The sequence below is a fragment of the Branchiostoma belcheri genome, unplaced genomic scaffold (assembly GCF_001625305.1).
Source record: "Branchiostoma belcheri isolate BF01 breed outbred unplaced genomic scaffold, Haploidv18h27 scaffold193, whole genome shotgun sequence".
NCBI lineage: Eukaryota > Metazoa > Chordata > Leptocardii > Amphioxiformes > Branchiostomatidae > Branchiostoma > Branchiostoma belcheri.
In genome coordinates, this window is record NW_017803413.1 from 249,327 (window position 1) to 264,182 (window position 14,856).

The 14,856-nt window shown below is 40.9% G+C and overlaps 1 protein-coding gene across 6 annotated transcripts in view; it reads right to left on the reverse strand.

Annotated features, from left to right (window-relative positions):
- Positions 1-12,949, reverse strand: part of LOC109468149 (rho guanine nucleotide exchange factor 11-like) — a 32,473-nt gene extending 19,524 nt beyond the window's left edge. The window contains exons 1-14 of one of the 6 annotated variants that reach the window (XM_019766389.1): positions 12,841-12,949; positions 12,423-12,564; positions 11,798-11,875; positions 11,244-11,398; positions 8,013-8,186; positions 7,171-7,230; positions 5,394-5,445; positions 4,589-4,644; positions 4,216-4,314; positions 3,967-4,009; positions 3,654-3,762; positions 3,288-3,413; positions 2,873-2,926; positions 1,975-2,013 (exon numbers count right to left, since the gene is read on the reverse strand). In XM_019766389.1, the coding sequence (XP_019621948.1) occupies positions 1,975-2,013; positions 2,873-2,926; positions 3,288-3,413; positions 3,654-3,762; positions 3,967-4,009; positions 4,216-4,314; positions 4,589-4,644; positions 5,394-5,445; positions 7,171-7,230; positions 8,013-8,186; positions 11,244-11,398; positions 11,798-11,875; positions 12,423-12,546 (1,169 nt within the window). In that variant the 5' untranslated portion in view covers positions 12,547-12,564; positions 12,841-12,949. Of the gene's footprint in view, positions 1-1,974; positions 2,014-2,872; positions 2,927-3,287; positions 3,414-3,653; positions 3,763-3,966; positions 4,010-4,215; positions 4,315-4,588; positions 4,645-5,393; positions 5,446-5,901; positions 6,886-7,170; positions 7,231-8,012; positions 8,187-11,243; positions 11,399-11,797; positions 11,876-12,422; positions 12,565-12,840 lie in introns of those variants that run through there. The other 5 variants (XM_019766393.1, XM_019766392.1, XM_019766390.1 and 2 more) reach the window with 5 other exon arrangements.
- Positions 12,950-14,856: the final 1,907 nt, after the last annotated feature.

Below are 14,856 nucleotides of genomic sequence, written 5' to 3' on the forward strand. Positions count from 1 at the left end.
AATGTATGTCAACAAAGTGTAGCAGTGGGCAGACGATGTCTTGTACATTTTGTACCAGCGGCGGCCTACCGCTCTCACAGGACGTCATGGGACGTGACGAAACAAGAAATATCTGCCGTAGAAGAAATATAAATCGGTAACTCATGCCTTAAATTCACGGCGGTTTTTGACACAAAAGAAAAATTATTATAATTTTTGTAAGGCGCGCGGCTTACTAGTACTAGCGGCTTTAATACTCACGGTAAAATGTACCGTCACTCCCGGCGCAAGGACTCGGTTCGCCAGCTGAGGACTTTCCACAACCATGATGATATCATAGTTAATAAAGGAATATATAATAGATCTATCATGTTGAAATGATAATTGTAATACATGGTTCTATTTAATAGCGGTAGTTTTGTTTCTTATTTTGAGGGGGGAAACTGTCAAAAATACGAGGGAACGCAAACTGAGATCGGCTCACTTCCGGGTGCATAACGCCAAAATTTACTCGACGATTATATAAAAATGACCACTCATTTGCCGCCTACGGTAGCGTGTACATGGTAGTGCGATCATATCGTGCCAAAGTCAGCGTCAAACGTCAGAAAATCCCCGTAAAAATATAGTTGCAAAACACATTTCCCGCGCACTCAGGGCCGGTCGCCCTGGCCGCTGCCGCCTGTGTGCAGCATGCTCATTATAATATGCAAGTAGCTACGCTCTGATTGGTTCACCTTAGATGACCTGCGCTGTGTATTGGCTAGAACGAAGCCCGTTGCATGCTGGGGCGCCCTTCCCCGCGCGAAATGATCTCGAGAGAGCCACATTTACGCTGGTTTCTACCTTATTTCTACGACTAATTAGCAACATCCTAGTGACGAAATGCGTACTCAAAAGAATTTTCGGGAAAAAAATATATGTACATGTGGATTTGTGGTGCCTTTGGCGTAATTTTGTTGGTCACATACAACGTAATGTAACACGGAAGTGCATGGAGTCGGAGTGGCGGCACGGCTTTCCGTCCCACTCTTGTCTAAACAAAACTCCAAGGACATAACAAAACTCCCCAAAACTGGTCAATAATTAGCCATAAAAATGTTGGTGGGCACGTGTAAATATGCTGCCTTTTTTCGAGTGTTATAGGAATTTTCCACGATGTTTTTGCACATCCCTAACGTTACCTCACGCCCGCCGCCTATTATGTACGGCGGACCGGGGCATTTATAACTTCAGATCATCTAGGTTTGCTTATTCAGTGGTAAAATAAGTTAACAGAGAAAAACAGCAAAACAAAGTTGACAAACTATAGAAACGCTTGCCTGGGCAACAGTGACAAAAGAAAATGTCTATCTAATTGAATTGCGCCGGTGATCGTAAAACGTTTTAAACGTTACAATATAGTAAAATGCAGGCTAGATCAACGTTCCTTCCGCTGTTCCAGCGGTGTGTATCGGTAATTTCCCGCCCCGCATGAGGTAAATTAGTACTCCTCCCATTATTCTGTGATGTTACCGCGGCCTGCATATGAATGCAGAAGTCTAACGGAAAAGTAACGGAAAAGTAACGGAAAACTTACGCAAAAGTTACGGAAAACTTACGGGAAAGTAACGGAAAAGTAACGGAAAAAAAACGCGTTAGTAACGGCCGTTAGGGTAACTATAACGCGAACGGTACTGTACAGTAGCAGGGAACATGCCATTTTCATGTATTTGGGAGCAACATTGATGAAGTACAGGGAAGCCTGAGAAATCAGTTGAAATTTCAAACCATTTTACAATACCACAAGGAATACATCAGCAGTACTCGAGTAATGTTACAAGGTAAAAGGTACAGCGATATGTGAAATAGAATCCATGGTCTAGTTTTACTGAAAAATGCACATGCTGCATGTGTCCCTCATGTGCACCACATGGGCTGAGTCACACATACTCAGAAACAACCTATGTCATCATCAAAACACAACAAGTAAATAACAAACAAACTGTTACTCACTTCCTGGCAGTGGCTGGCGTTCTCGTTTCCAAATTGGACCTGCGGACAACCATGGTGAAACATAAGATCAGCTATCGTCCACATGAATGAAGAGAGAGCAAAATACAGAGTAGTGTTTTTCCTAGGCAGGTAGTGCAACACTAGCGAGGGTGCCAACACCACATGGAGTATTATCCAGGTCTGAGATGACTCAGTCCTATTTGAGCAGGAGGGATGAGGTCATCTGTACATGTGGCAGGAGTGGACATTAATATTCATGAGGGGGTGTGGCAGGTTGATGGGCCACAGACTGACTTCCTATCTACATGTATTTGTTCTCATCAAAGTACAGGAAAGGAGTTTAGTGATTTAGGCCAAATCATCTTCATTACTTGTTTCCTTTGAGACAAGGAAATAAAAACTTGTGATGAAATGATAGAATTATTACTAATTTCTCTTTTTGTGAATTTAATTCATTGAGTTAATTTTCTTTAAAAGTCATTGATTGAGTGAGTGATTTAACAAATCACAATAACTGGCCACAAGTTCACAAAATAGTAAATTATCTGATACATTTTCAGTGACTACTTGTAATGTTTCCTACTGATTGAAAACATATGCATCAATATGATATTGATTCTGCATATAGAAATCAATTTCATTACATATTGATCAGCTACAATAATGACAACACAGGAAGCTTCAGAGAATGTACATGTGTGAAACAAGAAATTAAAATTTTGTGAGTAATTAATTCTAATTAATTCCTTCACCCATGGATTAGGGAACTCGTAAACATCCTTACATCCTTAGGTCAAAGGACTTCCCACATTTAGTTCTCTAATGATCAGTGACTACCTCCTCAGAACACAGAAAGACAGACCAAACAGACTGTTTAGCAGGTTGTTCTGTGTTTTACCTGTGCGCATCAAACCTGCTACCCATGTAATTGGCAACAAGGTCTCCTTCCTCCCTGTAACCAATGGCAGACAACTTGTTGTAAAAAGAGCACAGGGATAAAAGGAGTTCCCATCTTTTTTGTTGCTTCATCTTTTCTTCATAATCTTAGCTGGTACTGGATAGCACAGATTTGCTCTGTTGTTTTCCTTATGCTCCATTGTGACAAAAACTGTCACATTATTTGATTAGAGTTTTATAACACCACCTGCGCCTAGCAAACCATTAATTTCCGTTCCAACAATATGGGTTCAAAATAGTATAACGTACAGTTTGAGCATTATATCAAGATTGATTGCATTATGTATTTCCAGATCCCTCGTAATGTACAGATGGTTATGTGTAAGAGTTTATGAACTTCAAACTGTTGAACTTACATGAACTGGTCCAGATGTGGCAGCAGGGTTTGCTCCACCACTTTCATCTCTTTGGCATGGTCCAGGTGGATGTCATGCAGGTGTTGGTCACCAAACAGGCTTCCCAGGCCCAGGGCTCTCTTGTTTCTGGGAAGAAACAATTAACAGTCAGTACCTGTGCATTCTATAATAAACAACAGTACAATCCAGAAATGTTGTTCCTCAAACTGTTTTTTAAAAATTCTAACCGCCACAATCAAATGTTCTTCTTGGCTCCAGTAAATGCTGGGTGGTCTAGCTTACAGTGTAAACGTTCCCATGTGATCTAATTACATTGTCTGTATCTTCTAACAGGAGGTAGCAGAGAAACTAGTGAGCATCTCGTACCTGAAGTCTTGTAGCTGTTCCTTGACCACCAAACTGGCCATATTCTGTGCTGCTTGGAACAAACCTCGAAGACTGGCCTCATCATTGGACTTGTACTTCAGGGCCTCATCTAACATATAGATTACAATTAATGATACCTTGTTCTCTTGGAAGGAAGCTAGCAATTACTGTATAAATCTCATGGACACAGATATGTTTCAGAAACCATATTAATATTACCACAGCTAGCATACAGACACGATTTATAAGAAAATAAATTTGTAAAGTTCAAATTTCATGAAAAATCAACTTGAGGTAGACAGTTGTTACCCACCTATTGCTCTCACTATCCCATCATCCACATGTATCCTTAGGGGCTGGATAACAAAATGAGACAATTTAAAAGGAAGATTAGAGTCCGATCATGTAGGCTGGTTACATATAAGAACTATAACAGTTATACATATTATCAAAAACAAGCTTAATCTAAATGCAAAATACTAATAACATTTATTCCCTTTTAAGTTAGATATTACAAATAATTATCAATACATTTGTATAGGAGTACGTGGCTGGTTCTTACCGCTGATGCAACAAGAAACGTTGAGTGGATCTCATACGCCCACTTTCGCATCTCCTTCATGGTGCCATTCTTGTAGCTGTCCGTCACGATGATGAAGAACTGTGAGGAGGTTGAAGAAGTTCATGTAAACATTTTCCCCTCTGACTTCCTCATTGTCCTACAGCCAGTGTTGGCTGTATACAGGCACTAAGTAGTCAAGCAGCTACTTTTTTTGCAGCATTTCAAAAATATCATAATGCAGGCAGTCTAAATGTTAAGAAATTGAGTAATAAAAATTGTTGTTATAAAAATACCCAGTTGCTGTTACTATGTACTCCGCAACCTCTATAAGATGGACACTTTACTGTCAAGTTGGACCAGATGGGAGACTTACCAGGCTGGATGGATCACTGTTCGACATCAGGTAGTGAAGGAAAACAGCCTGGTGTGCTGAGAACAGAACAAAATCATGGGACGTGGTCAGGACCATGCAGATACATTCTCCTTATCAGCTATTTGAATAATGGTAATACCTAATATTTTTGCGATCCATTCTTGCTTTTGTGTCTAAAAAGTCATGATGGTTGCTCATTTTGTTACACATTAAGTCTTAATCCCTGAAAAAAATTACTTTGTATAAAGTATATGCACCGGTCTCTTAAAAATTTTTACATTGTTTAAAACAACAGAAATGGATTCCTGTGATTAGAAAAGAAAATTGCCAAACAAAGTGGGTTTCAAACAGCCTTATCAGGATGACAGGTTACTAGTATCCCAGACAGGCATAATAAATGGCAACAAAAATAGCAAAGAATTCACTAAGAATAAAGACCTCTGCCCCAAATAAAACAACAACAGTCTACTGTATTACACCATATAACACCAGTAACCAAGCTGTAGGAATGACAGGAGCAGCTATTTCAAAAAGCTTTGGTAACACAAGCCATGGCAGACTTTCTTATGATTCTTAAATTTTACTTGACTTACTGCTTACACATATGATACAAAACATAACACATACATACATAGTCTTTAGCTTACATTGTAATTACCAGGGTTACATCTTATTTCTAGTCTCTACAGAATATAGCAAGGGTTTAACTGAACATGTAACATTAGATATGTGACTTTGATATGGAGAAGACGTCTGTGTTTTATGACACAGGAAAGTTACAGAGGTCAGGGGTTAGTGACCCTACCAGGCTTTGTTTTCATCAATTCCAGGTCATTGAAGGGTCCATGATCCTCCATCTGAAAGAAGTATTACCAACATTTTAGAATCAAACAAAATTATGTTTGATACAAGGAAATGTTTATGCATACAACACAGTAGATGTGCATATTTTCACACAGCATGTAAAAAAACAAGAGAGTTAAATCAAGGTCATGAAAATAAACATCATTTCTAGAACACTTCATCTTTCTATTTTTGTATGTCATACATGTGGGGTAAATTCTTGCGTCTAACCAGCAACACTTCTTCCCAATTTCTAATGATTGTAGACATTTAGTTAAAAATAGGGCTGACAACTTGACACTGGGACCCTAAATACCTGCGAACTAGACCTCGGCAGGTCAAGGCACGAAAGCATCTTTCCACAATATATTTTAGTAAAGTAAGACAGTAAATTTTTGTGGATAAAGATAGTCCAAACTGTACTTTCTTAAAAACATACACAACATCATGTTACAATGAGGAATCCCTACCTGACAAAGGATCCTTGATGCCCGATCAAACCCATACACAGTTAGCAACATGCTGACTATCTAATCACAAGACCGTTTTAAGGAGGGAAAAACTAGCTCCAACCTGCTGGGACTGCTTGCATGCAATTTACAAAAGCCAAATGAACTAAATGAAATTTCGGAAAGCTCCTCTCACATTATCGTACTGTTCGTGGAGATTATTAGAGCAATGTGATCAAGGAAGACATGCAGGACGGAGCCTAATCAGTGAACCCGACCATTACAAGTGGAGGACGGGTGGTAGCATCGGGTTACAGCTGGTTCAAGCTGGAAACACATCTGTGTCGCTGCCAGGCCAGCAGGGATGTTTCCAATAGAATGTGAAGGAAGCGATCTGCCTAACTCCACAATTCCAATGACATGCAAATTAAAGTATAATTTGAGTACTGCATTATTGAATTTTCAAGGGAACCAGAAATCATTATGGACACCAAGTAGCTTGCACACAGCACACCAAAGGGATGATAATTGTTGCTCGGAGAATTGTTTAGTCACTAATGATTTATATTCTAATCTAAGAAAGCTTCCTAACTGTGTGATACCCTAACTGTGCGATAAAGGGACAACTAGAAAGTATGGTGCAGAAGGTGTGAATAATAATATTGATATGTAAGACATGGCAAGGATGAAAACCCAACAATATTATAAGTACTGATTGATGACCAAGAGTGAAGAGGTGCTGGCTGATAGAATTATCCAATTAATAATATGTACCTCGCTGTGGATCTGTTGAATGCTGGAATGACAATCATACATGTACTTATGTATCCCAGCAACAGCATGTGGGAAGAAAGTATGGCCTGGCACAGTCAGCCACATGGCAACACATGCTCACAAAACAGCAAGGATAGAGATGATATCTACATTGTATTGATAGAATACTGTATGATGTTTGACCACTTAGCAGCACCAAAAAAGGAAGAAATTTATGGTGCTCCATACTTTTAAGCAGTCTTATCAATTTTGTCTTGAGCTAGTATGCACAAGCCAAACATTGTCCTTTAGGACTGTACATTTGACTGCACTTCAAACAAAGAAAGCTTGTCTTTCAGTTTGTACCCAAGGTTTGGCACAACAGCATGCATCGAGATCTAGAGGCTTAAAACTGATGAATCAAAATTGAGAATGAATATGGTTGGTATAAATATGAAGTCAAATAGAACAGAGCTGTTGCACCAATCAAAATGAAGGGGAACCAATAGGTAAGGTGAAATAAGAAGTGTCACAGACCTGGGAGGGGGGATAGGGAGAATAGTGACCAGCTTCTTTACTGGTGGCAACAAACACCTCCTACAAGAACAGACAGCGATAGAGAGAGTAAACTCAGTCAGAAGACATACAAATGCGTCGACAAAAAAAGCAGAACAAAGCATATGATCCTGGTCACTATTCAAAGTAAGAAGGAAGCAATACGGAGGCCCAGGAACAGGAGTTTCAGCCTCTGGGATCACCAAGCATAGCTCCACCAAAAACACAGGCTTTCTGCTGTTCATTCTTCAAGAGGAGCACAGTAAAACAAGGATCTCTTTGGTAATTGTGAAAAAAATGAAACCAACGTGAGAAAGAAGTGAATACGTTGTTGACAAAAGAAAGCATAGATGGACAAGGCATTACTTGATAATAAATAAGGTGTAAAAACTTGAGATTACATTTATTTGGCAATAGGGATGAGTGAATAGAGTACAAGTCACAAGGGAAGTTTGTGAACACAATCCATCCAATGCATTCAGGCCAAAAGGCCAAAAAGATAAGTTATGCTTCAACTGTAAAGATATAAACATTCCAACAGAACATTCATATTTTCTTCCTTCACAACACTTTGAAAAAAAGCAGCATACATTTACAAACACACATAAGCTAGGGATATAAACTGGCGGGGAGTGAGAGAACTCATCATGACAAGAAAACCTACAAAGAGACTGTGTGATTTGATATTGAGCACAAACACGCACATCCTACAAGACTTGGATGGATAGTATCAGTGAGTTTGGGATAGCTAACTTCCTGCCTGTACATGTCATGCATGTTCCTAATATACTCCCTGGCTACATTATACATTATGTGATGCTTACATTTTCATTGTCTGACTGGAACTCATCGTCCTCCATGGATATGATGTTGAGTTGAGTGGAAGGCAAGGCCAGGTTTGAGCCTTGTTCTGGAGGTTTGGGAAACGATGCTTCCTCTGCAGTCTGGGCCACATCAGGAGAGATGGGCACCAGTCTTCCCCCATCTACCTCTACATCCTGAGGACAGAAAAAAAGGCACTTTAAATCGGTGTGTCTCAAAATCAGCATAATGGAGATGAAACCTTCAAAGCAGATGAAATTGTTTGAAAAAAACGAAAGTTGTACATGAAGAGGTCACCAAGACTCGTGGAATTTCCATGGCACTTCATGTGTAATTTAGGGAATCCTGACGATGACAAAGTGCAAAATGTACCCAGGTGCCCTTGTGTGGGACTATTGTGTTGTGTCAGACAGGTGGAGAACATAGCAATGACCAATGTCCAGGTGTGAAGGGTAGAACGACAGAGAAGAAAGAGTGTTTGAAGTGGTGAAGAGAAGAGACAAACCTCCCCGTTCAGACTTTCCCGAGGAGAGTAGTACTGCTCGGTGTCCGAGTCCGAGCGTTCCTCGACCTGAGAGCAGAGTGAGCATCCAAACTTACAGCTACAGGGTTAGTGGCAACTGGGTTTGTACAGTAATTCACATAACCACTGGCATCATGTTGTCTCCTCACAACATCACCAAGAATGTTTAATGCTGATCCTAAAGGTGTGTTTGAATCTCATGACACAATCTTTAAAACTCCCATTACTCAAAGACTTTACCTATGGTATCAGATACTTAAAATGGGTAAGAATGTTTTTATTTGTTTTCTATATTGAAAACTTCAGGAGGTTGGTTGTCTACAGCAGCAATGTTATTATCAGTAAAAAACATGTGGTTTAGAGGTTGATGCCAGTGATATGGAAGTACAGGTAAAGCAGAATGTACGGTTAAGCTTGAGCTATATTGGGCAGCTAATTTTAGAAACACAGCCAGCTTGACGCAATACTGCCATGGTTAAGGAAGGAAAAAGAAAGAATACACCTACCTACACTAGGCCCAAGCCTTCTGATCTACATGAACTGGACAGTTTGTGTATGGGGTGACAACATGCTCACATGTACAGTGGATGGGCCAGACCAGTTGAGCTACTTTCTTTATACATGTACATAATATCACCTGGTACATTAAATTTTGGGTTTACTCTCAGTCTTTAAAAAAACAACAACAGAAAAGAATAACTAATGTTGCAGTTTTCAGGAATTTTGTACCATTGTGTGGATGTGTGTTCAGGTAGTACAAGTCTTAGGAAAGGAAAGGGTTCATATTATCATAGTTTGGGCTATTATATAACAATTAGTCCTTAAAGAGAAGAGGTAATCCAGTCAAATAGCACAATTGGTCTGCCCTCCTGAACCCAGTTCACAGCCATGCAGCACTGGTTTTTGCAATACATGAGAAAAGTAACATGCATCTGCAGTGACATTTTTTGTGATCAGTGCATGTATAATGTACCTCAAGACCATTAGCTTCAAATGCATCACAGTCATACACACTTTGCTTGCGCGGCCAGAAACAGCACAGAAAGTCATGATCATGCAGACAAACAGACCTCCTCAACAGGGCTCCCTGAGGGGGTGTAGTAGCCCCCCTCACTCAGTACACTGTAGCGATTTTTGTTGTTTTTGAAAGTCAGTCTACGACAAGGGATTGCCTTTACAAATGCACAAGCAGGAGAAAAGAGAAGGAAACACATAACAAAATCAACAGAAGGGAATAGAACAGAAAAAGAGCTTGGAAAGAAAGTCAGGATAGTAAAGTAAAGTAAAATAAATTAAAATAAGATAAAATAAAATAAAATAAAGAAATTTAAACCAAAGCTAGTGCTTACCAAGATTACTTATTCAACAAACACTTCTCATCCCTCATGCTAATCATCTTAGTAACTTATACAAAATACAGATTTATCAGTCCATTACTAATGTTTATTTCTCAACTATTGATAAATAGTACAATGCAACACACATAACAAAAAGGCAGGAAGCAATATTATACAAGACTAGTCATGATTTCCTAGGTTCCATATACTGGTTTTGTGCCAATTGTGCACAAAATTTTGGTGCGCCTAATTTTTTGTTAGCCTCCTTCGCAGTCTTGTTGGGCGTGGGCGTAATTTTTTCTCTGAGCGACGCGAGTAATATGCCGCCGCGAGGGACGATTTGCTGCCGAGGGACTTTTGCCACGGAGAGAAGGTTTCCGCGCTCCAACAAGACTGCTTCCATTCGGCGAGTAGAAAGGACCTCGGATTAAGCCAGCCTTTCATAGAGGCTATTAACATGTTCGTGCAGGTCCAATTCACATGTTCGTGCAGGTCCAATTCACATGTCCGCGCAAGGGTAATTCACACATACGCATGGAGAAGGCTCGCCTTTGTCAACGGTTGGTTGCGTTACGTTATAGTCGAAGGTTCCAACAGAGAAAGAGTGAACATTGGTAATGTTACAACAAAGGCATTGCTGTGCATATTTAAGCGTCCCATGCAAACAAACCAAGACAATTTGCAGTACTATTTTTGCTGGTGAAATGTGCCATTCTTTCTATTACGCAACTTGCTGCGGAGCGGTGCGTTACCCTCCTATGACCAGTGAGATCAACCCGCCACCAAACAACATGGCGGCGCTTTGTTTATCTGTCGACGTCCCCCTGCAATATCACAGTTTAGCTAGCGGGCTCCTGTGGTAGTGATCTTTTCAAAGTTGTTTTTTGTAGCAGCACTGATGTCTCCGGGATTTTGTTGAGTGGATAGGGCTCGGTTTTCGGGAATGGTTGGCGTTCTACCGACGGGTTGATCGGCGACCGCTAGAAAGTTACAAGTTTTGGCTCGTCGAGGAACGGGGCGTGAACACCACCCTGTACTGGTGGCGTTTATTGCGGGAAGTTCACACATCCATGCCAATCGCTCCTAAGTGTTTTTTGATAGCCCTTTCTACTCGCCGAATGGAAGCAGTCTTGTTGGAGCGCGGAAACCTTCTCTCTGTGGCAAAAGTCCCTCGGCAGCAAATCGTCCCTCGCGGCGGCATATTACTCGCGTCGCTCAGAGAAAAAATTACGCCCACGCCCAACAAGACTGCGAAGGAGGCTAATTTTTTGTGCATCTTATCAGAAAAATGAATTTCGACCCCTGCGGAATATATCATAAAAGCCATGACCAGCAGATATGATCTACAGTTCCCTTGATTGTTGAAGACTCACCTGTGAGACATCAGGTGAAGACTGTAGTTTCCACTCCTCTCCAGAGTCTACATCTCCTGAGCTGTCAGTCATCCTCCTGGACTGTACAGGGCTGACGTGTGGAGGGACATCTCCACCCTCCTTCACATTATCACCTGAGCCCATCCGCATAACATCTATCAATAAACAGAATGGAATGTAAGTTTTCATGCCTGACTTTCTCTAATTCAGCCATGCTATACATAGAGTTAGATGTGGGGAAGATTTTAAAAATACATCCTACAAATGTTATGTAAAACTTGAGTCAATGTCCATAGTTGTGCACAAAACTTACCACTGGGCTAAGCCACATCTATATCAAGTAAATGAATATAACATCTTATCACCTTTGAATTACACAAGTCTATATATTTTACTTCTACTAAATTTACTGTTCTGTCCTGTTCATAATAGCAAGCGCTATTTCTCTCCAAAAAAATGTGTACCTTTTTCTACACCTTTCTAAGTTAATGCAAACCCCAGATTGTTGATTGGATGTGTGAATTAGTAAAGACCCTGAGAGCAGGCAGACAGACCTGTGGACAGAGGCAGAGAGTGGCCCCTGTGCCGCCACCACGCAGCCACTGCATGAGAGGACAGCAGTGGAACAGAGACTGAGGAGAAAATCCGAGCAGTCAGGCAAGACAAAGGTAGGTGAGGGAACTACTACTACATGCAGCATTATCTGACCACAAAAACATGTGGTGGAAATGCACTACAACTTCAAGTGTGAATCAAAAGACGACAAAACTATGAGTTAGTGCAGTTAGTGAGCTTTACGATTACCTAGAGTGTGCTACTAGGTGCTGCATCCAAAGGGAGCTGGTAAGTGAAAAGCAAAGGAAGACACCCTTCATTTTCACACCCAGTATTAATAGAGATTAAAGACATTCTGTAACAAAGTTGTATTCATCCCACTGTAGTCATGCAGTCTCTACTTTTACTTGTCATAAACATTGTCTTCACATCCCCTTCAATGACATCTTCCTCCAGTTCCTTTTTAGCAACTTTGATTTTAATTCCAAACAAAACTCTTTCACCACAACTATGACATTACAATATGGTATCATAATAGTATAAATAATGAAATCATCCCAACATTAGATATTAGACCATAAGTTGTTAACTGTTGATTCATCACAACCCCTCTAGCGTGTGTACCTGATGAACTACTTCTAGTTTTCTTGGAAGGCGGTGCGGCGTCGGGGTCGGAGTGTCTCTGCTGGGAGGTGGGGGCGCTCAGGAGCTGCTGGAAGGCACCCTCCGGGCTGGAGTGGGAGCGCATGTGGGAGTTTCCACGGAGCTGGGACAACAACATGGAAATCAATCATTAATCTCTGCTAAACAAACTGTATCAACAGGTAAGAAAAAATGCTCACATGACACTTCTTTCATCAGGCAACTTCTACTGATTACCAGTAGTGGATGAATCTGCCAAAAGGAGTCAGTCAAAAGACTATCTGGCCTTAATAAGTCGACAATCAGAAAACACGTAGTGAAAGCCACAAAATAGTAAAAGGATTGTAACAAATTTCACATGTGTAATTCTATATTAATGATAAAAAATAAAGGTGTCTACCTTGGGTTCATCTTGAAAATCTGAACTCTCTGATCCCGTGGACCCCCTTGCCGAGATAAGATGTTATCCTCATTTGGTGGGCTGTAGGCATTGTTGGGCTGAGGCACATCTGTAATGGTGTAACACAAGGGTTTAACACAGCCAGGAGGTAATTGATGACTCACAAAGTGGTTGATGACTCAACAGGCTTGACTATCCTTCAAGCCCACTTTCATCACACCATAGAAATGGCTTACCTACATCAATGAACCTAATTATTATAAGCTTCTTGCTGGATCATCCTTTGACCCAACATGAGACCTCATCAAATTTCATTACTTGTCAAAGACAAAGTAAAAACCTTCCCTGCAACATTCCTACTTCTGTTGTTGCGCTGACCTGGTAATCTGTCTTGTCCCTCCTCCTCTGCAGGATCTGCTGTGGGAGGGAACGGGGCTGCTTCAGGGATGCCGTGGTGCCGACTGATTCCTGTCAGTTCATACAGCTTCTGTTCCAACGTTCTCACTCGGGTCGACGCACCTGCAAAATCCCTCTGCAGCTTCGTGGATGGATTCCTCGAATAGTCGTCTTTGATTTTCTGTGGAGCAATTGGAAACATTCATGTCAATAGGATGGCATCAGCAGACAAGAATGAATTCTTGTGTTATAGCTCTTTGTACAATCATGACCTAATGAGTGGAGTGGCAGCAATACAAGACCAGGTAAGTATTTTCCGGGCATGTAACAGATGCGGTGATAGGATTGAAGTCTTCAAATGTGTAGCCTGATCAATTCTTCCTTTGATTCAGATAATGCTTAAAGCAGATTATCAAGCACAGAGTACAGTATAACTCTCATAGGTTAAAGCTTTCTGCCTTTGACAGCAAGGAGCTGGTAAGGCTTATGGCTGATCCAGAGGGGGCCTTTCTTACCTGATATAACTTAGACATTATGTAGAGTCTCTGGCCTGATACGGCCTTGGACTTCATGGGGAAGGTATGGCGTGGGGGAACATTTATAAGTTGTTCTGCATTCGCACTTAATGGCTACAGGTAGTCGCACACACACACAAAAAGAAAGGAACTGTATAAGTATTTCTGTGTGACCAATAAAAGACCTTGTACCAAACAGCATCCATGTAGCACAAGATGCATTGGTTGCCATGTGATTCAAGGACCTATTTCAAGGGTGAAGCCCCACAGGCAAATTATTATCAACTAGTTAACTTTTTACTGTAAACAAGTCTGTTAAGGGCAAAAGGGCAATTCTATAAGAAAACCTATCAGGATTCCTGTCACTATTTTTTTTATGTAATACCTCATAATATTCCTGTTCTTGTTCCAGCATCTTGCGGAAGGTGTTGACTCGCTCCAGTTTGGCTGCCTCTTCCGACTCAGGCTGCAGGACAAAATAGGCACTTTTTTACACGTGGAAAATAGGTCAAACATGACTTTGATAAGTACGTTGTGACACCTACAAATCATATTCTTACCATCATTCAATTCTACATCAGCAACTAGTGATCACCTCACACAACATGTGCCACATCTATTGTGTTCATGTATAGTGGTGGAACATAACCTTTATTGGCCATATCACAGTACAATGTACTACAGTACAAATTTGATGTTTTACAAGTTACAGGTTGCAGTCTGGAACTCCCTCTTGCCATCAGCTGTCAAACATTCTATTTACTCAGAACCAGGAGGTTTATTTCCTTACCGTTGCAGCCACAGGTGCAGTGATCTTCTTCTGCTCGTGAGGGGGTGGGAGGGGGGTCTGGTTGGAGCCCGGCGGTCTGCCCAGTAATGTTAATGCCACATATGGACCAGCTGTCAACAGCAAAACAGGCATGGTTTTAGAAGATCACAGGTTAATGATTCAACTCTATCCACAAGACAACAATATTTCCTTGAATCCAGGTTACAGATGAATTTTCTTTTCACTACAAACATACCCCGACCTTTCACGGATTGTCCCTTAATCCCTTGATCTGCCTGTAATCCATGGCTCAAAAATGTCTTATCTCATGTGCCT